Raw genomic sequence first — 27,709 nt, forward strand, 5'->3', positions numbered from 1 at the left:
AAACTGAGAAATAGTCACACTCTGCTAACAGCAAATATCACATCTAAGGGTCTTGGACAGTACACTGTATAAAAAGCAAAGTTAGTTCCATAGCTGTGAGTCAACAACAGGTGCAAAATATTTAACAGAAACAAATCCCAACTAACAGAATTTGCATAGAAGGGACACTTTGCATCGGCAAGACATGCTTCAGTGCTCTGGGAGTGTTTATAGCCCTGTGAGTTTAACACTTCATGACTGAGAGCTGCCCTTCATGGCAACAGAACCCACAGCAACAATGGCTTTCATCACCGTCTTCATCTGCACACTCCTAATTTGGACTCAGGGTGAGGATTGTTTATTGTTTATAATATCACACTCATCAATTTCTCTTATAGTTTCTATATCGCTTGCTTTTCTATTTAAATACACTACTGCTATTGATTTAACAGTCCTGCCTGTTTTAATTTGTGTTTGTTACAGAGTCTTCTGGGCAGATTGTGATGACTCAGACTCCTCCAGCTGTCTCTGTCCTCTCTGGAGGAAGTGTCACAATCCACTGTAAAGCCAGTAGCTCAATTACTGGGAGCAAAAACTACCTGAACTGGTACCAACAGAAACCTGGGGAAGCTCCTAAACTCCTAATTTATTGGGCAACTACCCGTCAGACTGGAATTCCTGAGCGTTTCAGTGGCAGTGGGTCTGGACTGGACTACAGTATGATCATCAGTGGAGTCCAGGCTGAAGACGCAGCAGATTATTATTGTGGACAAGGTTGGAGCACTCCTCTCACACAGTGATACACATCTGTACAAAAACCTCCCTCAGCTCTACAGGAGCTGCTCTGACTCATCAACAGGATCTACAGGGGACTGAGAATGAAAGCAGTGGCAGACCTGCGATAGTTGGACTGAAGAGAGCTAAGGTTTGTACATCTTGGACTAATGCACACTGATAAATAGTTTTCAATAATATTAATAAACCACTCTTTTTTTTAGAAATTCATGAGCTTGGAAATTTGTACATTTGTAAAAACTAAAATTAAACTACTGTACATAATTGAAATCATACTGTATGTCTGAATGTACTGTAGATTTATATAGTACTTCAGTTCCGTATAGAGTAAATAACCTCACACATAAATATAAAAATTTAGCTTTATAAATTAACAGTGGCTTCTGTTTACATAGAATCCCAACTAACTCTGTTGGTAGAGCATGAAACTCATAATCAATCTATGTGGCAGAGGGTCACATACTTTATCTGTGACAACAGCAACAACACTCACACTAATTATGCAGAAAAAAGGCCTAGCAATCTACTTCCGTGTCTAACCATGAAAACTCTATGGATAGTGACAGTGGAACTGTCCATAGGGTCGCCATGAGTTGATACCGACTTGACGCCACTCAACCACAGAGTAGATTTATAGTCTTGCACAGATCTATATAACTGTGTTGCCCACATGAGCTGCTGACAGTAGTCAGTACTCTCCTGCATCTTCAGCTGGATTCCTGCAGATACCAGTGCAGAAACTGGTACTGTCACAGGCAATAGAACTATTTGCTCTACAGCTGTGAGAAACAGAGTATCCTGGGAGAACAGACTGAGCTGAGCTGCAAGCACAACACTTGATCAAGTCTCTGCATTTGGAATTTGAAATGAAAATGATGGGTAATAATAAATTACAAATGTTTATGCATTGTGAATATTAATAAATAGTACTGATTACCTCAGAAATACACTTAGTATACATTTAATTAGGTTATCCCATGAATTAGGATAATATTATGAAATATAATCTAATTCATAGAACAGAAGATAATTATCTTAAATTTTCCATTTCAGCAAACAGCCCCAGTGTCCCCAGCAGTAGAATCAGTGGCATCATTGTCCTGTGTGTCAGTGACTATGAAAGGGCTGAATGGTGACTGATCCACATTGTGAGTCTTAAAGTGTTTGGATAAGTGAGGCGGCACAGGTATGCAAAGCACCTACTCATGAGTCCTGAAGGATTGTGGGGATCTTAAGGCCTCTCAAGCTCTTTCGTATTTTAGCTGATTTCATGCATCTGCCCCCTATTTAATCCGTCTTTATTTAAGGCAGGAGCTCCCAGTATGCCTTGCTCAGCATTGGAAGATGGACTCCCGGAAGCCTGCCTACCAGCGGGTTCAGGAGAGACCCAACGGCATAGGCTTCATCAAGGTGTAGCGGCAAGGCTTATTAATAATACAGGAATTAAGTTTGCTGCTGCCTTGACAGTCTCCCTCTCTCTCATCTCAGTGGTGCTGGACACAGAAAGGCCATTCCATGTGGTTCAGATTTAAGGTGTTATTCTATCTGATAGAGTTTCCTGATAAGGATCAACTCCCAGGGCTGAGATTCTCCAGCCACCCTAATGAATGGTCATCTCTGGCGCCTTTCTGTCTGGGAGATTCCAAGGGAGAGTCTCATCCCAAATTGTTTACAACCCCAAGGTCAGAGAGCATGGTTACTCATCCTCCACTTAGATCAGCCAATCAGGAACTGGTAGGGCAGGGTAACCACACGTGGGTCTCAAATGCCCGTGAAACTTTCAACCAATGAACGACCGTAGTTCCTCCGGATAAAACAGGCAGCACAGGGCCCAGAAAGTGCCCCACCAGGACATATTCAGACTCATGTCGGACAATCACGTGACGGACAGTGTGTCGGACTGCCAGGACTTTACTTTGTTCTAAGAGTTGAGACTGAAGGTCGCCCACGTGTAACCAAGGGATCTGCACATGGTTAGCCTAGCAGCAAGCCTCATGAACCGCCAATAACCCACTGTGAATGTTTGCCTGATCAATGAGTGAACTACGGTTGGAACTGTCGACAGCTGAATCTCAATATTCAGGACTAGTGCTACATCGGGAACGAAGCGGTCTTCGTCCGATCTGTGTGTGACTTGTTCGGACCCACAGTCATTTTTCGTGTTCACAAACTGCTAGTTCAGCCAGGACTAACTAGGTGGTCTTCAGAGAGCCCACTGCCAGCACGTCGCAACAGGAATCTCTCCCTCTTTCTCCCACACCTCCAGCTGAACCAGCACTGCCTGGCACCAGGCTAGAGGACACCGATTGGACTTCTGCTGTTCCCTTGTGTCCGCGGGAGATCTGAATCCACACAGATTGGATGAGTATTCAACATTCTGCATTGCAGCTCAAGAATTTAATTGTTACCTCAACCACAGTTGATGTCAACTTAATTCCTATGAGTGATGTACTTGCTTTTGAGTATCTAGTGTAGAAGTTGTAATCAAAGCTCATTAACGAAACGGTATAAATGAATGGCATACTGAATGTATGTGTCTCTTGGTATTTGTAACTGTTTGTGATTAAATATACCTTTTGTATTCTGCTAACTGTCACTAAGATCTGCTATGTTTACTGTACAGTATATGCATATTTTATGTACTGTATTAATAAATGTATTCTCGTGTATTAGTATCCGTGTGTGTGCGCGTTGTCGAGTTGTTCCGCAAGGTCAATTTTCTAACAGCCATCGAAGAATCATTTTGTGACTTACTGCTACAATTAATAATTGTCCCAGTACATGCACAAAACCCTTACAACGGCGTCCTGACCATCTGAGACCGGGGCTCGGAGTGCCTGGATCGTTATCCTGTTTTTATCTTCCTGGTTGCCTGTCTCTGTCCCGGATGTTTTGTCTTGTCCTGGATGGATCCCCCGGTTTTGGACTTTAGGCTGCACCCCGAATTCCCCCTTTTGGACTTCCCCGAACCTGTTTGCCATCGCCACGCCCCCCGAGCACCAGATCACTACTATCACGCCCCCGTCTGTCAACCTGCCCTGATCCTCTTCGTCTCCTTCCCCAGTGTCCTTCTCCACTTACAGTACTTCTGGATTATACTGTCTGCATAGGGTCTTGAACTATGCCTTGCTGTATCCTGGACTGGCTCCTGTTACAGATCGGAGTCTGTTGCTGTTTTCTTCTGTCAAATCAAGACAAATGCCAGGTGCTTAGTGTTTTGTATGTGTATAGAATTTAAAAAAATGGTAAAATTGGATTTAATTAATCTGTATAAATAACCACTCAATCATCAATTTTCAGAGGAGTAAAATGTTTAACCATTCACTTCCTGTGTAATGCAGAACAATAGCTTCCCATGGAGATGAATGTAAGCAGCCTGTCAAGAGATAGGTTGTTAAAAGAATGAGATGGAACAGAATCTCGCTGTTGATGGTAACATTTATTCTTTTACCACAGCTGGGACATGAAGAGAAGTAATACAAACAGTATCGAAGCAGTCCCCTTAGTTGAAGAACAAAAAGAACATGACATTATCATTGAAGGAAGAAACTGCTCACCTCCCATGGTTGCCAGGCGTGAAAAGAGACCTGATCCTCCTACCAGCCCCCTGTGAATAAGGTCTGGCTGCTTGCTGTCTGACGGCACAGGAGACAATTATACAATACACACACCAATGACTACTACTAAAGGTAGCTATTTACAAACAGTGAGTTTCCGAGTCCTAAAAACCTGCGTCCTAAAAAAAATCTTAATGACTAGATCTTCTTTCCTAAAACATGAATGCACACATGAGAATGGGAACTAAATTATATGTATTATATATATATAATATTATAAGGAACAAGTAATAGATTTATTCCATGCTGAAAAGAGAAGAGAGGGTGTGACAGCCGAAACGTTTCTCTCTTCTCTTTTCATCAGGGAATAAACCTATTACTTGTTCCTTTGCAACCTACGCATGCTGACACAGCTACCCACCTGCATTATATAATATAAGATATACTGTAATTATATGTAATATTACATATTACAGAATCTGACTCCAAGACAGAATTAGAAACAGGATGTCTCCCACAGTTCAGCTTAAGAGGAAGAGCAGGGAAACAGATGATGATGATGCTTCTTCTTCTCTTCCTCTTGTCTCTTTCTCTTTAAATTGACTGTTCCTTTGCTCTTCCCTGTATTTATATTCCTGGATCAACCACCTCCCTAGAAATCGTCAGTCACCATTGACCGTTAATTCTTTAATATGGTGGCCATATAATTAACAATAATATTGATTTTATATAATGCCTTTAAACTTCCTTCTCAAAGTGCTTTACAGGAAAAGATAAGAAAACAGTTAAAACAAACAAAGTAAAAGATATAGGAGACAACAAGATAAGCATGGAAAAGCATAAGGGATTAGAAATGCAGGAGAGGCTGCCAGGAGCAGACACACATTCCAAATCCGTTAAAGCCTCTCTGAAGAAGAAGATTTTGAGTCTGAATTTGAAAGAGGTGACTCTTTGATAGGCTTTGGGGGACAACAGGAGAGTGCAGACGAGCTTGGGGGAAAGACAGGAGACCAGAGTCAGAGGAAAGAAGGCTGCAAGGTGGGGAGTAGGAGGATAGTAGCTCAGACAGGTACTGAGGTACCAGGTTAAGTAGAGTCTTATAGGTGAGCATGAGGACTTCGAAGTTGACAGGAAACTAGTGCAAGGACTCCAGAACAGGAGTAATGTGATCACTTGCATGCAGCCTCGGGATTCTGGCTGCTGAATTCTGGACATATTAGATACTCCATAGAGTAGGACATTGCAGTAATCAATTCTGGAAAAGGCACACGTGTTAATTATAGTTGATGGAAGATCTGGAGAAGCATGACTTCAGTCTTGTCAGGGTTGAAATTAAAAGACCTTTGAGACATCCAGGATTTTATCTCATAAATTCAATTAGAGAGTACAGGCACATCTCCTTCAATGTCATTGAACTTCTTCGACCTGAGTCAATTATGTGGAGCACCTTTTTATCATAAGTGTCATCTCTCATGTTTATATGCCCCTCCTAACCCAAAGAAAGTTGCATTGATACAGCAAAACATCCACTTTGATCTCAATCTTCCAAGTAAAGCAGTCATCTCTGACACATCAAGAATTGATGCACTGGACAGTGCTATATACCCTTTTTCTTATTTTGGGTTTAAAAGGGCCTTTATTGTGATGTGAATATCTTTATCAATTAGTTTTTGCTTTGATTTAATGACTCTGGTGAGTCAGGGTAAGAACATAGTTTAAGGGATATATATATACAATTATAAGCACCAGGAAAAAAAGACCATTTAACTAGCAACAAACTGTCTAAATAGGCTCAAAGCTCACCACTCATCTGTAGCCTTTTTTATGTTCTTGTGTTATTTTCTGAATGTATGTATCTTCCACAATTAAAATTCAGATTCACAGTAGGCATACAATAGCTAAGGAGTCCATTTAGCAGCTATGACACAATCTCAAAACTCAGAGCTGGACTTTCCTTAAAACAGCACTAAGCCCCTTTAAAAAAGAACCCTTTAAGCTCTTTAATCTGCTCAAATTAAATAACTCCCTATTGAATTACCATATAGATAAATTAAAAAGAAACAGCCAAACAATCAGCTTGTTGGGATAGACTTTGGGTCCCCTGCAACCCTGTATTGGATAAAATGGATTGATGGATAAACCATTATCAGGTTCTTCTGAAATATCAAGACTGAACACAACATTAGACATACAGTACAGCAACACTGGTGATCGTAATAACCAGATATACAGCTAGAAGTCCTACTTTCATGCAAAAATCCCAGTGATTAAAGAATTAAATATTTATTTTATTGCAGTCCTGCCACAGTTTAATTCCTAACCATTTGAATCAGAGATTCAACACTGGACCTCTGACACGCACATAAAAGCTCATTTCTTTGTCTCTGTCTCCCCCTACAGGTGTTTCCTGTAGCAACATGTCAGATAGCCTGTCTTCTCTTTGTCAAGAAACCTCAGCGCCTTTACTGTCACTCTTAGGGCTTTCACAGTCCTCACCTGTTTGTGCGTAATAATATCCTCTACTGTTACAAATTCAATAACTTAAAATGTTCCCCCAGATTCTCTGAGCTTTTTCTTCACTCTAAATAATTGTCAGGAATATGTACTGTATTTCCATGCCTTTGCAGTTAAAATCACACTTTGCCACCTCAGAGCAGGATGATGCTCTGAGGCACAATAGACAAATAAAATACAGATTAATTGAATTCGTGATTCAAGACACATTTTGCTGACATTATTATTCAAAAGTACATCCCACATGCAAATTGTTTAGACCTTGTCTTCCTGCTTTGCATAAAAGGGATCAGGCAGCCGTTAAATCTGAATGCTTGTTATAATTCTGACAACGTTGTTCAGAGTGGTAGAAAGCATCAGCCATGGCGTCAGTTGTTTCAGTTGCCTGGATCATTTTATTCTACTCTGTTGGTGAGTCAGAAAAATACCTTTCAGGTTTTATATTTTCACGTAAAATGTATTACTATAATATCTAGAGCTGTCTAATACATATTGTTTCTGTTTTGTTTGTGCAGGGACTGAGGGTCAGGTCACCATGACTCAGACTCCAGCCACAGTCTCAGTGTCTCCTGGGCAGGATGTCAGTCTCCAGTGCAGTGCAAGTCAGGGCATTAGCTGGAGTTGAACCTGGTACCAGCTCAAGCCTGGGCACAGTCCCAGACTGCTGATTAAAGCTGGGGATGAGAGATTCGATGAGGTTCCCACTCGTTTCAGTGGCAGCAGATCAGTAACTGTCTTCACCTTCAAAATCACTGGAGTCCAGGCTGAAGATGCAGGAGATTATTACTGTCGGCAGTATGACAGCACTCCTCTCAGTGGAGCAGCAAAATCCTACCCTCTTGACATGTCTAGCTACCGTTGACTCCTGGTAAACAACTTTACAAATTAATGCTCAAAACTGGACCACCTTTTTAATTTGTTTACCTTCCTACCTTACAGCCAGGATATTTACCCAAAAGTCTCTGTATAGTAGAGAGAGCAACAGAAGATGGGGAGAAGGCATATACTCATCTAATGTCATCCGCTATATGTATATTCCATTGGCAGTGCATACTGTAGCTCTGTAACACCACGGTGCAAATACTGAACCCTGATCACAACTCCAGTCCAGACTTTAGGTTCTTTGCTCCTTGAGTCTGGAGGACAATGTGGGAAGAAATCACAACAGACCTGCAAGATCAAACAGGAATATATAACACTGTTTATATTCTGCAGTCTAGATTTTTTTAAGTCATTCTGTCCCAGGGTTTACACTGAAGAAAAGTGGGATTATTGCTGAATTCTGAACACAGCATTCTTGCATATGACTGAAGCGCTCTCATCAGTGCCTTAAGGTGTGTTTCTTTAATGAGGTCAAGTGTGATCTTCTTCTGAGAAAAGACTCATGCATTGAGGAAAACAGCCTACCCATCTCTCTGCTGTTTGCAGGTAAACATATTGGCTCTTTCATTTTCATACATCTCAATGTGTATCACTGAGACAGCAACTAAGGGGATTACTTAAGGAAGAGAGCACATGCAATAAATATCTTTTTAATGTTGAAGAGGAGTCAGAGAGGATTGATCCTGTATATGAACACTGATGATAGTTTACAAATGAGTGATTTACTGTCTGTCTTCTCTACACTAAGAGTGTCTAGTGTATCTAGCGTGAAGCTGGCTTGTGTCAAGCTCTTGGTCTCTCCTGAGGATAAAAAAATATTGTTTTATGGATGATACTGTCTTTTTGGAATTACCATTCCCCACCAGATTTTTTTTTAAATTAATTACTTAGGAGTTACAAACAAGCAGCCAGTGACGTCATCAGTGACTGTCTCCCTTCATGACTACATCAGAATCGAATCACCTGGAGACTCTGAGCACCTGGGGTTAGTTTATAAACCCACCCATTCCAGGTGCTCTTTAGTGAAAATATTCGGGCTTGACAGAGCGTGGGGCATTTTTTACACTGAGCCCCTGGAGCGTCGTCTCTGTGTTTATTCCCAAGCCCCGCTTTGCTTTCTTGCTGTTACCCCATGCCCCCGGAGGACTTGTCATTCCACCTCGCATTCCAGAACTGTTCCAAATTAGTCAATTAACCAATTAATTGCCTATTTAAAACTGCTTTATCACATCTCCCAGCTCAGTATTGGGTTTATCCTGGCTAGAGCTACTCTTTCTAAATCTCTGTGACTCTCTTTTTGGATATTGGCTTCCTGATCCTGGTTTGTCTCCCAACTACGTCTCCTGGTTTTGGTTTTTGGCTTTCTACTGTTTGTACTAATTGTGGGTCATAGCTTCCTCACAGTTTTTGGCTCCGCTTCTATTTTGGCACTTCTGTCCGGCTCCAGTACCTACGGCTTACGGACCTCGGCTTGCTCACTCGAAAACATCTCTGGATATCATTCTGGATTCTTCATAGGGTCCACACTACCTTTCTTTAACATTTGCTTTGTCAGCCTGCTGTGTTTTGGCCCCCTGCTTTGTCTCCAGACTGTGTCCACAGATCTCCCCTCAGCTTTGTCTTTGTGTCTCACAGCTTCTACCCTGGCTTTTTCCTTGGACCTAACCTCGCCCTGTCTCCCAATCAGCCCCTTGTGCTTGGCTATACTGCCTCCCCAGTTGCAACCATTACTTGTGACTCCGGACTGAGTTCACCAGCACCTCTCTCTGGTTCCCCGGGCTCTCCAGTCATCAAGCTGCCTTTTCCCCATTCCCAGAGTGCACGTTCCCTGCTTCTCCAGCCCCAGTACCCCGCAGGCTTCCCTGTGTGTGCTTGCAGGCTCCCAGACTCAGTTGCTTGTCGTCCTGGATTTCCCTCTGAGTCCTACCTCAGCAACATGGCATCTCTAACAGAGAACAGAAGAAGAGTTTTTTCCCCTTTCTCTTTTCTCTTAGAGAGAAAATGTGTTTTTCTTTTCTCTTCTTTTGAATGCTTGGATCCCCATTTTTTCTTCTGTTTGGTCTGTTTTTGGCTTTCAGATAGGAAACAAAAAGAGGAAATGAAAGAGAGAACTCTCAGAAGATGTATCGAAAGACTCTGCAGTGTCTCGAACCCTCTCTTCTAGGTTGCCAGGTATGCGGATGACCAGGGCCCCATGCACTCTCTCTGCTCCCTTTGCTTTGTCTGCACTCAACTCACAGGATCTCAGTTCCCATGATCACCTGCTCCCCTGTGTGCTCCATGATTGATAGTCCACAGCCTGATATCTGGTGTGTTCTGGGCTGTTTATACATAGCTCAGTAATAAAAGAGTTAAAGAACAGGAAAAACAATGTCTTACGCCAGCTATCAGAGTTCTGCACATCATTTGAACATGTTTGTCATACCTGACTTCCCCAACTTCCACAGCAACACTAACTATGGGAGAAAGCTTTCCTAGAAGATTTGCCTTTCTTGGAGCAGGAGAGGAGTGCTGGTGTCATTCATGCCTTTTTCACCTCCGCCCCTCCAGAGGAGGGTGCCAGCCCTAACCCTAGGTCATTGGCTTTCAAATCACATCACTCTTCAGCCCCTTACTCATTCATAACTGAGCTTCAGGTCCCTCTCTCTGTGTGCACATACTATGATGGTCTACAGGTATAACAATGACCGGGATTAATCAGCCCATTCCAGGTGTTCTTCAGTATAAATAACCTGACCTGAGAGAGCCTGGAGCTCTGTTATTGCGTTCGACACCGAACCCCTCGAGATCTATCTCCATGCTTATTCTCAAGGTCCACTTTGCTTTCATGCCTTGTCAGCATGCTGTGCTTTGACCTCCTGCTTTGTCTCCACTGTGTTCCCAGATCACCCCTCAGCTCTGTTCTCTGTGTGTCTCTTAGCTTCACACCTGGCTTTTAACTTGACTGAACCTCACCCTGTCTCCTGATCAGCCCTTGTGCTTGACTACAATGCCTCCCCAGTTATGACCCTCGCTTGTTTCCCACGACCCTGGACTGTGGTTACCAACATCCTGCAGGTCTACCAATCAACCATGACCCAGGAAATTTCATTTGAGCTGTGACCTGTGGCTGACCTGAGAGAAGCCCCTGACATCCTTAAATGAAACTGTCAAGTTATTTCCTACACTGTGTAGGCATCCTCTCACGAGGCACCAGTAAATGTAGGGATTTTGTGCATTTACTGGGACAATTATTAATTGTAGCAGTAAGTCACAAAATGATTCTTTGATGGCTAATAGAAGACCAACCCAGCAGGATACTCAGCAATGCACACATGGATACTTATACACGAGGATACATTTATTAATACATAAAATGTGCATATAAACATAACAGATCTTATCATGAGGGTAGAATACAAAAGGTATATATTCAATCACAGTTAAAAACCAAGAGGGACATACATTCAGTATACCATTCATTTAGACTGTTTCGGAAATGAACTTGGATTACAACTTCTACACTAGATACACAAAAGCAAGTACATCACTTTTAAGAATTAAATTGATATCAACTCAGGTTGAGGTAACAATTGAATTCTCGAGCTGTAATGCAGAATGTTGAATACTCATCTGATCTGTGTGGATTCAGATCTCCTGCAGGCACAAAGAAGCAGTGGCAGGCTTGTTACTGTGTCCAATCAAGCAGTGCTGGTTCGGCATGCGACGTGGGAGAAGGAGGGAGAGATTTCTGTGGCGGTGCGTTGCTGATGCTCTCTGAAGACCGGCTAGTTAGTGTTGGCTGAAACTAGCAGAGTTTGTGCACAAGAGAAAAGTGACTGCTGGTCCAAGCAGTTTGCACTCTTTAGACAGGAAGAAGACCGGTTCGTTCCTGATATAGCGCTAGTTCTGAATACTGATATTCAGTTGTCCACAGTTCCGACTGTAGTTCACTTGTTGATCAGGTGAGCTTTCGCGGTGGGTTTATGAGGCTTGCTGCTGGGCTAACCTCGGGTGGATCCTTTGGTTACACGCTGACAACCTCCGTTCACGACTCTTAGAACAAAGGAAAGTCCTGGCACTCGGACACATTGGCCGTTACATGATTGACTGAGCTGAGTCTGAGGATGTCCAGGAGGAGCTGAGTCGAGAATGTCCAGGAGGCGCCCGGAGGAAGCCCTGTGCTGCCTGTTTTACCTGGAGGAACTATGGTCATTCATTGGTTGAAAGTTCTGTGGGCATCCGAGACTCACGTGGGGTTAACCTGCCCTACCAGTTCCTGATTGGCTGAGGATGAGTAACAATGCACTCTGACCTTAGGGTTGTAAACCTTGGGATGAGACTCTCCCTTGGAATCTCCAAGACAGTCAGGCGCCAGAGATGACCATTTATTAGGGTTGCTGGAGAATCTCAGCTTTGGGAGTTGTTCCTTATCAGGACACTCTATCAGATAGAAAAACACCTTCAATGTGAACCAAATGGAATGGCCTTTCTGTATCCAGCACTACTGAAATGAGAGACAGAGAGACTGGCAAGGGAGCAGCAAATTCCTGTATTTTAATAAGCCTTGCCACTACAACTGTATGGTGGACATCACCCAGTTGGGATCAGCTTCAACACCATGACTGGATAGCTGGTTATAGACCCACAGTCCCGTGGGGTTAAAGGGTTTTTTACAACCTGATGGATTATAATGACTGTGTGGCAGCTCCTTTTTAATTTACTTTCACCTGAGAAAAATCTGAAACTGAAAGTATTTGTTTGTGATGCTTGGTCAGGAAGAATCTCCATTTCTCTGTCTCTCATTCGTCACAGATGTTAGGGCTTTTGTGCAGAAGCCAGGTGTTTGGTGTCTCTAACCCTCCTGGCTGCCTCACACACCTGCTGAAAGGGAGCCCCTGTGTAAATGGGGCGGATTGCCCTCTAACACAAGATCAGGCTGCGGGTTGTAGTGGTTCGATGGGTTTACTGAGACAATTATTAATTGTAACAGTAATCACGAGGTTGTTTGTTGTAGCTTTTAGAAAATCAATCGTCAGAACAACTAACAACGCACACACATGGGTTCAATACACGAGATACATTTATTAATATAAATTGTGCACCAAAGATGTACTAGTCTGCCTGGATACGAGCGGCAGACCTTACTGTGAGGGTTATCAATATACAAGGTATATAATCTCGAAGAGATGCAAACACAAAGAGATACACAACAGAGAATATATGTCAATATATATCTTTCGGTTACCAAATCGCTAATCAGTGTTATTACCCACTGTTACTCTAAACTCGGAAGTAAATACATTACTCATGAATTAAATTGATAACAACTTGTGTTGAGGTACAATTGAATTCTAGAGACGCAATGTAGAACATGGGGTTTACTTATCCATGGTGTATGGATTTGGAATCTCCCGGCACGAACACCAAACCAGCTGACAGGCTCTGTTGCAGCCTCTGTTGCAGCGGTTGTCCAATGGGCGTTGTGTCGCCGTCCTCTGGCTACCGGCCAACCAGTCGAGGTGCAGCTCGGAGTAGGACGGGCGGAGGAATCTAACTGTGGTGCGCAGGGCAGTCGTTGCTCCGAGGGGATCTACCAGCAGTCCGGCTGGCTAGTAGAAAGTCTCTATGCACAGAGTGTGACCGCGAGTCCTCACAAGTCACTCTTTTGCCTGGGAAGAAGCTGGTTCGTTCCCGGTCCAGCGCTGCTTCTGAATAAGCTATTCAGGTTGTCGACGAGGGTCCAACTGTAGGCTGTCGTTGATCAAGCAGAGCATTCACGTTGGTAGAATTCTGAGTACGTACGGGATCCTCGGCCTTGCGCTTAGAACAAAGTCCAAGTCCTTTTGCAGACAACAGCAGTTGTCACGTGATTGTCTCTGAGGATGCGCGAAAATGGCCAAGGAGAGCCCAGATCTGAGCTTGCGCTCCCTTTTTGATCAAGACACAGATGTGTGCTGATTGGTTGAGAGTTTGGCGGGCATTGGAGACCCACGTGGTATTACCACGCCCTGCCAGTCCCTGATTGGTTGGTCAAGATGAGGTATAAGTCACTTACTCTTGACACTTAGGAATGCAGTCCAGATGTCCATTCGGCACTCCCTAGACTGATAGGCGCCAATGGATGACCATTGATCATGATAGCCAGGCTTAGCTAAGTGCATCCCCGTCTGGGAGCTTGTTCCTTATCAAAAGAAAACATCTTAAATCAGCCTGCATGAATACTTTCTCTGTGGCTGCACCACAGAGATGGAGGGTGAGATGGGGCCTCCTTTAGGACAGCATACCAACGCTTAATTCTGTCTTATTAACAAGCATTGCCGCTACAGGGTATTAAAAGTGAAAGTCTGGGAGGATGAAAGGCACTGGAATGTAATGCTCTGTTAAGCTCATGCAGTTCCCCAGCGCAGCAGGAGGCAGCCTGTGAGGCAGAGCTGGGGGAGATGAGCAGGGTTTCAGCTCAGGGCTGTGAGGGGAGGCAGGTGAAGGCAGCGACCATCTGGCTGTGTGGTTTCTATCTCTGCTGCTACCCTGAAACTGACTGTCAGTCTGCTGCTCTTTGATTGCAATCACACTCTTCTTCTGTGATTATCTCTTTACTGCCGTTCTGTGATTGTCATTCTGCCTTCGTTCTGTGGTTCTGCCGAAAGCAAAACAGACTGAATTAAACTTACAGTTTCAAATCTAATTAAAAGGTAATTTAAAACAAATTAAGCTGGATTTCACATTTAGGATCATCAGTGAGGGATCATTTTAGCTCAAATGTCCCTTGATTCCTGTGTGAAATGTATCTTTATTTCTTTTTGTTTGGTTCTCCCACACCTCTCGTCGATGCCCTGTGCTGAGAGACGATGTGCCTCTTCTCCCCAGCCTCACTCCATGTTGCTTTACTCCCAGGTGACACTCGGCCCTCGCTGACAGTCCTGCCCCCCTCCAGCAGGGAGCTGTCAGAGTAGAAGTCAGCCACGGTGCTGGGTCTGGCCAGCAGGGGCTTCCTGTCCGGCTGGAGCCTGTAGTGGACAGTGGACGGCCCCTTCAGGACCAGCGAGATCACCAAGACCCCCGGCCTCCTGGACGGCACTGGCCTGTACAGCTGGAGCAGAATCCTGACGCTGTCGGAGGCCCAGTGGTCCTCAATGGGCACTGTGGTCTGTGAGGCCATCCACAGCTCCCAGGCTCCCCTCTCAACACCCCTGAAAAAATCCGAGTGTATGGAATAGCCCAGCCCAGATTCCCAGCTTCATTCCCAGCCTAGAACTGCAGATAGTGGTGTTTAACTGTAACCTGTCCGTACTGTGATTCAGAAGCAGAAGGCTCTCACCCCCTCGCCTGTGTGGCCCGTCATCTTGAGCCAGTGAGCTGCTTGTGTTAGACCCCTCTCAGAGCTCTATTCACCTCTGCATATGGAAATGGTCTGTTGCTGATAGTGACACAACAATCAGAGTAATAAAGAGTTTTTGGATCATGAGCATCAATGTTCTGAGTATTATTGACAAACATTTTGTCTCATATTAGACTCCTGTAGCTAAACTGACAGAGTTACTTATGATTTATTCTTCAATACAAACAGGGTCACCATTCATCTACTGCTGAGGAATAATTTTTACACAGTGTGCCAATGAATGGAGTTCAGAACGAAAGTTCAGGAGGGATGACAAGAGCCAAGTTCAATCAGACTCAGTTCTCAGTAATTCAAAATCACCTCTGACGTCACTTCCTCACCTAAAACATTATAAATATTGTATGTGATCCCCTTATCTCCCTCTCATACATCTTTTTACATCCCTCCTCCACACCATCTCTACCTCTGCAGCTGCCCCTTGGTCACTCCTCACTCTGCAGGGGGTCCCTGCCTCCCCGTCCTCTGGCCAAAAGGACCAGGACGATGAAGCCAAATTTTCACTGAACACTCCAGAAACCTTCTTGGGTGTTATTCCCTGTGGATATTCCCTTGTGTGTGTTCCCTGTGGTAAATGTTGGTTATGATACACACTCACACTCGGCTCATCCCAGAGTGAAGACTGACCCTCCGAGAAGCAGATTAAAAACTAATTAATTTTTTTTAATTAACTAATTAATTAATTACAGTAATTACTGTCAAATGTGTGCTGCTGTACGGGCTACTACCTGTTAATGCAAATCATTTTAGGTTAGTGGATCACTAACCTCTTGGGATAGTAGATCAGTAGATCAGTAGATAGTAGATCAGGAATCTGTCATTTACATGTACGTGCTAAAAGCTCTTCCTTTAGCCAGTTTTAAAGAATGATATGTGTTTTTGAAATTTGATTGTGTCTGATGTTCTTCAGTGTGAATTGACCCCAGACTATACCCCAATTTGCAATGTGACTCAAGGGATCTGAGCCACTGTTTTGTTCCTTTTGTATGAGGTCATTACAAGCACCTGAATGAATAAAACATTGCAATATTCACAGATACCCTGAAAAATACACACACCTGTCTTCACAAAATTGCAGTGAAAGAGGTGTCAGACAATATTTTTAGAGCAGCAAAGAAAACATCAGCTTTGCTATATAAGAAATAGGTTTACAGAATTTTACAGTGCAATTTCTTCCAACTTGAGAAGGCTAGCCTGTCTGGAATACTACTTATGTATGATTCATAAACTGAACATTAATTAAATCCCAACCTTTCCAGTTTTAGCCTTGAAACTTGAGAGTTCATCATTTTTCCAAACAAGGATTTGAGGATACAGGAAGAAAGCAGGAGACAGCTTCTTTCACAAACAATTGTGAAATCTATCTAGATTTTTCACATTCTTTGTTTTTTTGTAACACTGAATATTTATCTTGATCACATTTTTTAAGAAAAGAATTAGTTTCCATGTGAGAAAAATTATAGCTTTTCAACACATCATGTTGTAACATCTTGTACATCACTACACAGTATGTACACATACCAGGTGTTATACAATCTACTAAAACTACAAAATAGAAGATCAAGCCTTTTACAGTCTCTCTTCCAAAAACAGACAGTATCAATTGAAGTTCACAGACAATGGTTCTGCAGTTTAATATGTGATCTTGCTGTTTTAGATAGTGAGGTTGCCTGAATGGCTTTTTACTGTTTGTAATCTGTGGTGCATTTAATTACTGTTATTTCAACTGTAGCCATAGTCAACAACCCATGTTAACACCTGTGTGTGCAAAGCACCAGTGAACTTATAATTTAAGAAGGGATTCGATGTGCACAGTTTCTGTGCTCTTGAAACACTGACACTGGGCAGGAAGGCTGCAGGACTGTAAGATATATATTAATTGGTAAACCAGGCAGAAACCAGGGGGATCTGTTGGGAGAATCTTCTAGGATCACTTCAGTACTCCAGCCTTACAAGGGTTGCCTGTGTTCTTCACGGCTCTTACTTACTTCACAAGGGGAATGTTGTTTCGTTGGTGGTGTGTTAGGATAGGAAATGGAAACAAAGAGCACGCCTAGTCAAGGCAAGATCTGAATGAAATGCAGAAAGACACTGACCATAACATGGAGGAGGAATCTTTTGAAAGAGTCTTAATGGATTATGGATCAGATTGATAATCCAACCAGCAGTTTATTTTATTACTGAAGTCATCGTTAGGATCAAGGAGATTTATCACTTGGCAAGAGCAATGTTGTCTCTTGTATCCTAGAAGAGGATACTCATGAATTCAATGTCTTTGTTTATCCAGGATGAGGATGAATTAAAGGCCATTTCCTGACTTATTAACTTGTGGAAGTTGGACACATCATTGGATAAATACAAAGAGAGACATCATCACAGAGTCTTGGAGATCCAGCTTGATTTGATCTTTGTGTCAAATGAAATTAGTCTTTGACACATGGCTTCTGTCCAATCCATGCTGGACAGAGTGAGCAACACACAAGACAGGAGCAGACACTGGGCTAAAATTGTTTCTAAGAGAACAACAAGAATGCTGGACACATTCCATAAATCACGGAGTGACCTTTTGCTTTAGAACTTCTAATGAATCCTGAAGGATATTACAAAAAATGACTGAATGATCCTGAAACCCCTTGGTCCAAAGTCCATCCTTGACTGTATTTCATGGGAATAACTTACATTGGAAACGGCATTCTTTACTGACCTTTACATGGAACTGAAATCAATGTTTCATATTTGGAATGTGTGGTCTTTTGATGTTTTTTTAAAAACATTCTGGAGAATTATTATTTTTATTGGACTGGGGATTCATCTTGGAATACATTTCATCACAATCCTGAGGAAAGAGACATAAGTCACATGTGAGTCACGAATAGTCTGTGATCAGAAATGACCTCCAGGTGTTACACAATCTACTAAAACTTCAGCAGTGCATCTGGTGGATATACTGCGCTGCACAGATTTTACATTACAAATGCTTCTCTCAGCAAAGACAAATTAAACAACCTTGATTTATACATATACCCAGATACCTTTAATGAAGTTTGCTCCAGTCTTCTGAACTCTAAATAAACCCCAACTTTTCTTCTCTTAAAAATGGTCATCAATTCAATAATACTTTGTTCTATTTTCATTGTCATTTGCTACATTTAACATGTATGATGTCTTTGAGGATATGAATGAGGATAACATTTAACTGTGAAACAGAAACCTGTGAAAGTCTCTCTGTAAGCGTCCTGCACTTCATCCATACTTGAATCCATAGGATAGTGATAGCCCTTGTGTTTATCCTTGAAAATAAAGTGCATTTAAAAATGTGATAAAGAGAAATAACATGTTATAACTGCAAAGCTTAAAGAAAAGCATTATTGGCAGTAGGCAGCATGTTGAAGAGCAGGGTCTGCTCTCTGCAGCAGCAGGAGGTTTTTGTACAGCGTCTCTATGGCAGTGAAGCACTGTGGTACACTTTTGGACAAGGCACCAAGGTGGTGGTGAAATGTAAGTGACTTCTCTTCTTTTATTCAACTCTGCAGGCTTGTTTGTCTGCTCAAATGTTTTTATGATGTTTTAACTGTGATCCAGTGTGCTTTGTGCCTCCTAATCTTGGTCATTCTTAACTGATGTACAGTACAGAATATTTATGGTTGAGGAGGGAAATCTTGGCAGGACAGAAGCTGCTTCAGTCGAGCTTCTTCTGCGGCATTTTCCTCTCTCATGATCCTAAACGATCTTGGGTGACCCAGTCTCCTGGGCTGGTTCATGAAATTAATGCTGATTCTTTCACAGGGAAAAGAAGCTTTCACACACTAACCCTCTTTGCAAAAAGATCTAAATGTAGAGTTTGAGAGTTGTTTTGGGCACTTAATGACAGAAATAAAAGAGGAAAAACTCAAACTCAGTATGTTCATTTCTAAAAGAAGTATTTTAAACTCATCTGAACTGCAGCACAGTAATATCATCATGAACTAAACTAAGGTATTAAAGTATAGTGATTACATAGAGAAGGCAGTGCACAGGAGAGCTGGGTGCTCTATCTGGAGGTTCTTGTACAGCCTCTCTATGGTAATAAAACACTGTGGTGGACTTTCGGGCAAGGAACCAAGGTGGTGGTGAAATGTAAGTGACTTCTCTTCTTTCTCTCAACTCAGCAGACTTTTCTTGTCTTTTCAAATGTTATTATTATGTTTTAGCTGTGATCCAGTGTGCTTTGTGCCTCCTGATCTTGGTCATTCTTAACTGATGTACAGTACAGAATATTTGTGGAAGAGTAGGGAAATCTTGACAGGACAGAAGCTGCTTCAGTCGAGCTTCTTCTGCGGCATTTTCCTCTCTCATGATCCTCAACGATCTTGGGTGACCCAGTCTTCTGGGCTGGATCATGAAATTAACGCTGATTCTTTCACAGGGAAAATAAGCTTTCACACAAACTTTCTTTGTTAAGAGATGTGAATGTACAGTTTAATTAATGCTCTTAATTATAGAAACAAAAGAGGAAAGACTCAAACTCGGCATGTTCACTTACAAAAGAGGTATTTTGAAGCAGCACAGTAATATCACTATTAACTAAACTGAGATATTAAAGTTTTGGAATCCAAATGATCATAGAGCAGGCAGTGCACTGGAGAGCTGGGTGCTCTCTCTGGAGGTTTTTGTACAGCCTCTCTATGGTAATAAAACACTGTGGTGGACTTTCGGACAAGGAACCAAGGTGGTGGTGAAATGTAAGTGACTTCTCTTCTTTCTCTCAACTCAGCAGACTTTGAAGTTCTGGAATTTTTACATTTCAGCAGTTTAGAATCTTTAATTTCTCCTGGAGCCAGACTGTGCTGTTACATTATACTTTAGAACCTGTTTGCTTTTGAATCAGTGTCCTATGTGACATGTTCAGCTGTAATAATCACAATCAGTTGTGTTCTTCAGGGAACAGTTTGCTCCAGTCTTCTGAACTCTACATAAACCCCAGCTTTTCTTCTCTTAATTGTGGTCATCAATTCAAAAATACTATTGTTCTTTTTTTAATGATGTTCAAACAGATAAGAATATTTCCACTCATAGTGTCAGTGACTGGAATCTGTTTTATTGTTTTCTTATCCTTGTATTTTGTGCCAGGTCGCTAAAAGTAAGTCAAGGTCAGGCACTTCACTTACAAACTTTAATTTTCTATGCATTCTAAAAACAAACTGACAAAACTCCACTAGTACTGCTGCTTCTAATTCTATTGAATTCCTATTGCCAGAGCGATTTGATATAAAGACTGCAGTTTTATCACTTCTCTTAACGTTCTGACAGGACTGGTGAAGACAACTGTTTCTTTTTTCTTTTATTGTATTTGCTTAACAGAGAAAAGCAAAACCTCTTTAGGCTCTGAAGTGCAGTTTTTAAATATGTTTAAAAGGAATTGCTGGACTGTTTTGAGCTTCTTCAGAAGTAAAGCTCTTTTTCAATACTGATCTGTAGGCAACAGAATCTAACCGAACAAGGGGCTGCTGTCACTGTTGAGGGTGAGGTTAGTTGGCATTTTAAAATTAACCCCAGTTGAGAAGTATGGTTTTCTAAAGATACTGCTGCTTTCTCCTTAGACAGAGACATGATTTAAAGAAAGAAATTCTCAAAATTTAATGTCTACTACTTCTAGTAACACCAGAATATAGTTGGAATTTACAAATCATCATCATTATTTTCAATATTAAATAAAATTAATTTCAGTTGATTAATCATCTTTGTTATAGTAGTAATTAAAATAATAATGATGTTGATATAAGTATAAAGCCCTACAGTATATTCATATTTTTTGAAAACTTAATCATGGACAAACTGCTGGTAAGTCTTTTATAAATTATTTTTATAAATATAGAAATTGATTGCTTCTAATATACAGATCAGCACAGGATCAAAAACTTTGAAGTTATTTCATGAACCTTGGGAAAGTATTTGAACTTAAATCTTCAGGTTTTGTTGCAGCTGTTTCTTGAGCTGCTCAGTAGAGCATGAAGTGGAACACCGATGACAGACCCAGCACAGTTGTTTTTTTTTTAGTAATGCCTAACGATAGTATTAAACTTCAATTGACATAGACACTTTAAAAATCATCTTAAAGTGCGTATACATTGCAAGTATGTTATGTTTACACAATTCTTGTCACAAGTTGTAACAAATGAAAATTATTCTAACACTAGACATCGAGTCCAGACCAACATCAGCCTGTGCTTTTTTCAGTCTCAGCTAACAATTACCTCCACAGCTGAAGTTTAGTTTACAGCGCAGAGAAGTGACACTTACAGTATAATGTTTAATAAGATCCTGTGAAGTGATATGTGTTGCAGATATATTAATACATGTTGTCTTTAAATTTAGAAGATTCTACATTGGCTTATTTCAAGTCTTTCCTGCAGACACTCCTCCTAAAATAATCACTATTTGTTGATTCTGAATTTCAGCAGCAGGTAGAATGGGGAGTTAGTTCACTTGGTGGCTCTGTCTAAGTGTCAGTGAACTCATTGGAAACTGGGCTGGCTGATTCAGCAGACCTGTTCTCTCTGTATCAGAGGCGAACAGGCTGCTCAGGGTCACAGCCTGGAGTCAAGGCTGGTCCAGGACACCTGGTGCAGAGAACTCAGGCGCCACGATTCCAGTGACGAGTCATCAGAACCTCAGAAAGGCTCCAAACAAGCAGAGACCTGTCCTGCTCACTAGGATACTTGTAGCACATTGATCTAAGGATGTCAAGGGGCTTCTTTGAAAGCATTCTCATTTATGATATGTGTAACTTTTAACTCACTAAACTTTAGTGAGGCTCAGTCTTCTGCTGTACACCAGTCCTGACTCTCTTCCCTGCTCTGTCTCGCTCTCTCCTAGCTGGCGCCACCGTGAAGCCCACAGTGTCGCTGTTCCCCCCATCCCCCAGTGAGCTGTCCGCCAACTCGGCCACACTGCTCTGCCTGCTCAGCGGCTACTCCCCCGAGGGGGCCAGCGTGGAGTGGACGGTGGATGGCTCCAAAGTGACCAGCGGGGTCCTGACCAGCGCCGAGGAGGGAAGGGATGGCAAGTTCAGCCGCAGCAGCTCCCTGAAGCTGAGCAAGGCCGAGTGGGAGGCCAAGGAGGAGTACGTGTGCACGGTGACCCACGACAACTCGCCGGCCTCCTACAGCGTTCGCAGGAGTCAGTGCATGGGCGCCGCGGCGTGATGCTGTCCTGGGAGAAGAGGGGAAGAGCCGCCCTCCCCTTGGCCCCAGTGTGTCTGCAGATCCTGTCGAGCCACGCAGCAGCTCAGTAGCCTCGCATGTTAGTCTCAGCCTCCGGCCGTCACTAGAGCTTGTCTGGTAACTGGTGTGTGTTTGTGTAGTCTAGGACATTTTTCATTGTTTGTTTCGCTCTAGATGTTCAAATAAAATATTGAAGTCAGAATCTGGAGTTGTGTCACTCTTTTTGTATGTGTTTGATTTTCTGAAAAGGAATATAAGATCTCCGGGTTGAGAAAGGCCCCAGTTTGACCCTGTGGCACAGAGAGCCTCCATATCAAAGGCAGCTGGCAGCTCTTAACTGAAAGATAGGGGGTCAAAGCCAGTGAGGGGAAAACATCTTCTTATAACAATAAAAATAATAATTTAATTGATTTACCTGACATCTTCATCATCAAAGATACCCAAAAATTAAAGAACTTAAAAATAATAATAAACTTTATTTTATATAGCGCCTTTAAAGGTGGCTTCTCAAAGCACTTTACAGAATGACAACAACAATAAATAAAAAGAATACACAAGATAAAACACAATTACAATATACAGAGGAGACCGTGGATGGTGGTACTAAGTATAGTAGGAGCAGAAGGGTAAAGAATGGAACCAGTTCAGAAAAGGCTCTTCTAAAGAAGAAGGTTTTGAGTCTGGATTTGAAGGAGTTTAGAGAAGGTGACTCTCTGATATCCTCGGGGAGAGAGGATATCATGTATTATCATACAGTACATGATAATACAGTATATAATATATAATATCTATAACATATACTGTAACATATTATATATATATTATGTAGACTGGGTGGATTAAAAAATCTCCTGTCATGGGTTATTATCAAACAATTCAGTGACTAAAAGCAGTACAGCTTAAGGGACAGAGACTTCAGTGAAACCACAGACCAGCTCGATGCAGAGTCAAGACAGCAGGGGCCTGAGGAGGCTGGAGACACACAAGTGTGTCTGGGGATCTGGCTCCTCCTCAAGGGTGGACAACCAGCAGTACTGGAGGCTGGAGAGCAAAGAGAAGCAACAGCTGGACATGAACAGAGAGGAGGAGGAAGAATTAGAGATTATATACAGTGTATATTATATGTGTACTGAGTACTGACACTGTGAAATGTTTCACATTACTCTGAATTGCAAACTCAGCACTGACACACCAGGATCTACAGTACCACAGTGTTATCAAATTAACAATTGTTTTTCCTGCATACTGACAAAAAGAGTCGGTACACAAGAGCCATTTTGTGCTTGTCCTGCCGTTACTTGTCCTGTTTCTAATCTTTCATAGTTTGTATACATTCTGAAACATGCCTTTGCATTTCACATGTATAATCTTTTATCTAGTAGTGACGTTTACACACCCTGTGAATATATATCAACAGCATACATGTATCACATATAATGTGTGATAAAAATCAGAATAAGGAATATGGTCTTATAATATGGTCAGGCTAGCTCCTTGAAGAGTCTGACAGCAGGGCCCTGAGGAGGCTGGAGATACCCAGGAGTGTCCAACAGGAGGCCAGTTGGCTCATCTTGCTTATTTGTCAGTTTAGTAGCAAATTGAATCTAAACTTTTTCTTAAATGTGCCTAGAGTTTGGGCCTCAACTACCAGGGTGATATATTCTAGATACCCAGAACAGTTTGGTTACAGCAACAATTTTTATTTTCCATCCTGTATTATTTCCGTTTTAGTTACTTACTTTGCATCCTTGTTTGACTTCTGAGTGTGTAAAAGTCCCTATGTTGAATCTGTCTATAACCCATAACAGTTTGTATATCTGGAACAAATCTCTCAATTTCCTCTGTTCTAGTCAGATGAGATTTAGCTCCTTTAACTTGTCTGTACATGACAATCCAGTGAAACTAGAATTTATTATTGTTGCTCTTCATTTCACTCTTTCTCAGACTGTATTCTCCTTTTTGATATGTTGCCTAAAACTGAAAACAATTTTCTAAATGAAGCCTTAGAATTGCCTTGTAAACCTTGAGTATAACCTCCCTGGAATTAGATTCAACACTTCCTGCTCTACACTCTAGCATTCGGTTTGCTTTACTGATTCCCCATATTGTCTGGATGAAGACATAGAACAATTTACCAGATCTCTTTTGTGTGTAACATCCTGCAGCCCAGACTCATTCATGCTAAATATACACAATGTACACAACATTTTCCTCCTACCTGCCTGTGTCACTGTGCACTTAACAATGTTAAATTTCATACCAGGTGTCTTCCTAATTTCTGATTTTGTCTTTAAAGTCTTATTTAGTTCCCTGTTTCTGTGTTAACCACTCTCTCTCTCTAGTTTGATAACTATACCTGAAGCTGATGTTTATATGGAACAGGAAGATGATGGGCCAAAAACCCATCCTTGAGGTACACCACTAGTTTCATCTGCCCAGATAAGTGTGGCACCCCTTAAGACCTGAACAGTGAATTTTGCGGTGCTGTGAATGTTTTGTGCCTTGACCATCGTGAGTTCTGTTGCATTTCACTCAGATTTCAGAGAAAGGTGTCTTTGTTCCTTCTTTCCTTTTATGCCATTAGGTGTTTTGGTCTCTGGTCCATTTTAAGCTTCAAGGTGCATTTTCACTAAACTCTACTGGACACTGTTATTGTTTTTTACTTCAAGTTTTCCGCTTAAATGTCTAGTCACTTCAAAGCACATAAACAACAAACCAAATAAAAGGTGTTCCTAATTAATTCAATAATTAGTGATTAGATTTTAAAAAAATCTGCAGATCTAAAGGAGCTACTTGCAAATGTACTGTAAGTGGTAAGAATGGGCAGACGATCATCCTCTAACTTGTACTTGTAGCTTTCTCTTACAGACAGTCCGACAGAAAGGGCTCAACCGGTGAAGGCACCTTTTGGAGTTCAGGCTGGGCTCTAAAGAGCTGGATTGAATCTATGATATCATTTACTCACTACCATAACTTAAACACAGACACAGACACACTCACACCAGGGCCAATCTCCCATAAGCCAATTAACCTGACAGTATGTATTTGAACTGTGGCAGGAAAACAGAGCACCCAGAGAAACCACTAAGAGAATATACAGACTCCACACAGACAGCACCCCACGTCCAGAATTGAACCCAGGACCCCAGTGCTGCCAGGCCACACTATCCCTGCTATCATTATCATAAGTACAATTTACTGTAACAGAGTCTTCTAATAAACTGTCTCTCTCCTTCCAGGACCCAGCTACTGTCTCTTTGACACTACCTGTGCTGAATCTACAACAGTCATTTCCAAAACCGTCAGTACCTACCATCAATCTTAATTTGCAGTGTGTGAGCACTGGCCTTTTCCTAGGGATCAGCCTTTAATGTTTGTGGGGATTTTTGGGGGGTTTCATCTTAATTATTTTAATTACCATGCTGTACTGTGAATGGCCAGTGTGAATATTAATATTAATCGTGTTAAAGTCTTTAAAAACCTCTGAGGGAACTGCACAGTATTCTAAGTGCCGAAGAAAGAGAGTCAATTCATCTATCATGAAGGGATACGGGTGATGGTCTGTGAGACTGGAGCTGCCTGCTGCTCTCTGAGAGACTCTCACACCTGCAGCTGGTCTATTCCGGGAGCGCGTCGGTCACGCTGGGGCACCTGCGCAGCTCGATATGCAAATCCTCTCGGCAGCGGTTTCGCTTTCTCCTCCCCGTCTTCCAGTTTCACAGCCAGAAATAGCCCGGGGGCGGCGGGGCAGCGGAGCGCGGCCGGGGAGATTTGCCTGCCGTGGCAGAGAGCCAGCCGGGCGCACAGCGCAGTGGTTTCGGAGAGCCCAGCTGTCTGAGCCACAGGCAGGAGCTCAGGAGGAGGAGCTCAGCTGCGCTGTTCAACTCTTTGACTACATGAGAGACGGAGAAACGAGAGCTGCTGTAAGGGTGCACAGATATTGAATTCAAATTTCTTGATTAAATGTAATTTTCTGAGACTGAAGATTTCTGGAACTGTCAATTACAAAAGAAGTTCAAGTAGGGAGGTGTGACAGCATGTGTAGGCTGCAAAGGAACAGGTAAAGGTTTATTCCAGGCTTAAAGGAAAAGAAAAAAAGACATGTTTCAGGTGAGAGAAGAAGGATCCACAGCTGAAACGTTGTGGCTGTTTTCTTTTCAGAATGGATAAACCTCTACCTAGTCGTTCACAAAGATATTTGTTAAAATCTGACATATTAATAGAATAATACAGATTACTTTAGTCTAAATTCCCATCCGAAATCTTAATTCACCTGAATCTTAATCTTAATGGCCTTTTTCTAGGGATCATCTTCTAACATTTGTGTAGATCTTTTGTGATTCCCCATTTTATTGATTTTAATTACTATGTTTTTATTTATTCTAAAATATTATCCAGGTGTCAGAGTCTGGATTTTATTTATTAATCTGTAGTACACAGATAATATATCATATCTAGCAAATAATTTACTAACATAACTTCATTTACAATTTCTTACCTGTAATTTTGAGCATTAAAATGACCATTTTATACATCTGACATGCGCTTTAATTGCACCCAGGTTTAGTCTGAGTGCTGTATGAATGATGGTAAACTCCTGTTTTTACTGCATTGATGAATGTTGACATCAGCAATAAGAAACGGTTTAAGAAACTTAATCTGCCTGGGCTCCTGTAAGATCGGCTTGTAAGGCATTAGTTTTCCTTTTTTAGCTTGTTCTCACACTGAATCTAGGATTCTAGCCTGTTTCTTAAATATTACAGCATCAAGTACTTTGTGAAACGATTCATACTGAACACTGTTTACTCAGTTTATTACTCATCTGGTGTTGTTTCTCCTATTAAACTGCACCCAGTTGTGAACCTCTGTGTAAACTTTATAATACATCTAGTATATACCAGTATAAACCTTATAAAACATACAGTACATAACAGATAGTACACTGCTCAGATTTATGTCTTTACTTGTTATATATGTGCTTTGTTTTGAATGAATAATGAAGTGTTTATTGATTCTTGGGCTGTTGATAGGCCTATGGATATTGTGGAGGCTTAGAAATTGATTTTCTATTTCTATCTTAATGTTCACTATAAGATTGGAGAGGTCTGTGTGAGGGATGAATTGCTCTTGAATGGGGGCAGGGTGATTACCCAACTCAGAAAAACTTTCCAGGGGTTAGCTTACTTAGACAAGATGTTTTTACATGTTTTTATTGGAAAGATGCAGTTTACTTATGCCAGACATCCAGACATACTGTAATATTGAAGCTGTTGTATTTTGGAAATACTTCCCATGTCTATGCTGTGTCCTTGATTTGAGAAAGTATTACTTGCTGGTGTTTTGTACGCATTATAAAGATGTAAGCATGTCATCTAATCCCTAGTCATTGCAGCAGAATTGGG

At 41.8% G+C, this 27,709-nt stretch overlaps 1 protein-coding gene and 2 long non-coding RNA genes across 3 annotated transcripts; all 3 read left to right on the forward strand.

The window, feature by feature from the left end:
- The first annotated feature begins 241 nt into the window (after positions 1-241).
- LOC148815941 (immunoglobulin lambda-1 light chain-like) lies at positions 242-22,509 on the forward strand. Its single transcript, XM_088904793.1, has 4 exons — positions 242-326; positions 463-775; positions 18,464-18,603; positions 21,961-22,509. The coding sequence occupies exons 1-4, from the start codon at positions 254-256 to the stop codon at positions 22,287-22,289; spliced, it is 855 nt and encodes a 284-aa protein (XP_088760919.1). The 5' UTR covers positions 242-253; the 3' UTR covers positions 22,290-22,509.
- Positions 781-3,449, forward strand: LOC148815942 (uncharacterized). The gene is made up of 2 exons (XR_016086048.1): positions 781-904; positions 1,828-3,449. It is a non-coding gene; the product is annotated as an uncharacterized LOC148815942 (long non-coding RNA).
- LOC148815943 (uncharacterized) lies at positions 7,176-15,176 on the forward strand. Its single transcript, XR_016086033.1, has 3 exons — positions 7,176-7,256; positions 7,361-8,273; positions 14,604-15,176. It is a non-coding gene; the product is annotated as an uncharacterized LOC148815943 (long non-coding RNA).
- Positions 22,510-27,709: the final 5,200 nt, after the last annotated feature.

The sequence above is a fragment of the Atractosteus spatula genome, chromosome 24 (assembly GCF_055471065.1).
Source record: "Atractosteus spatula isolate fAtrSpa1 chromosome 24, fAtrSpa1.hap1, whole genome shotgun sequence".
Taxonomy (NCBI): domain Eukaryota; kingdom Metazoa; phylum Chordata; class Actinopteri; order Semionotiformes; family Lepisosteidae; genus Atractosteus; species Atractosteus spatula.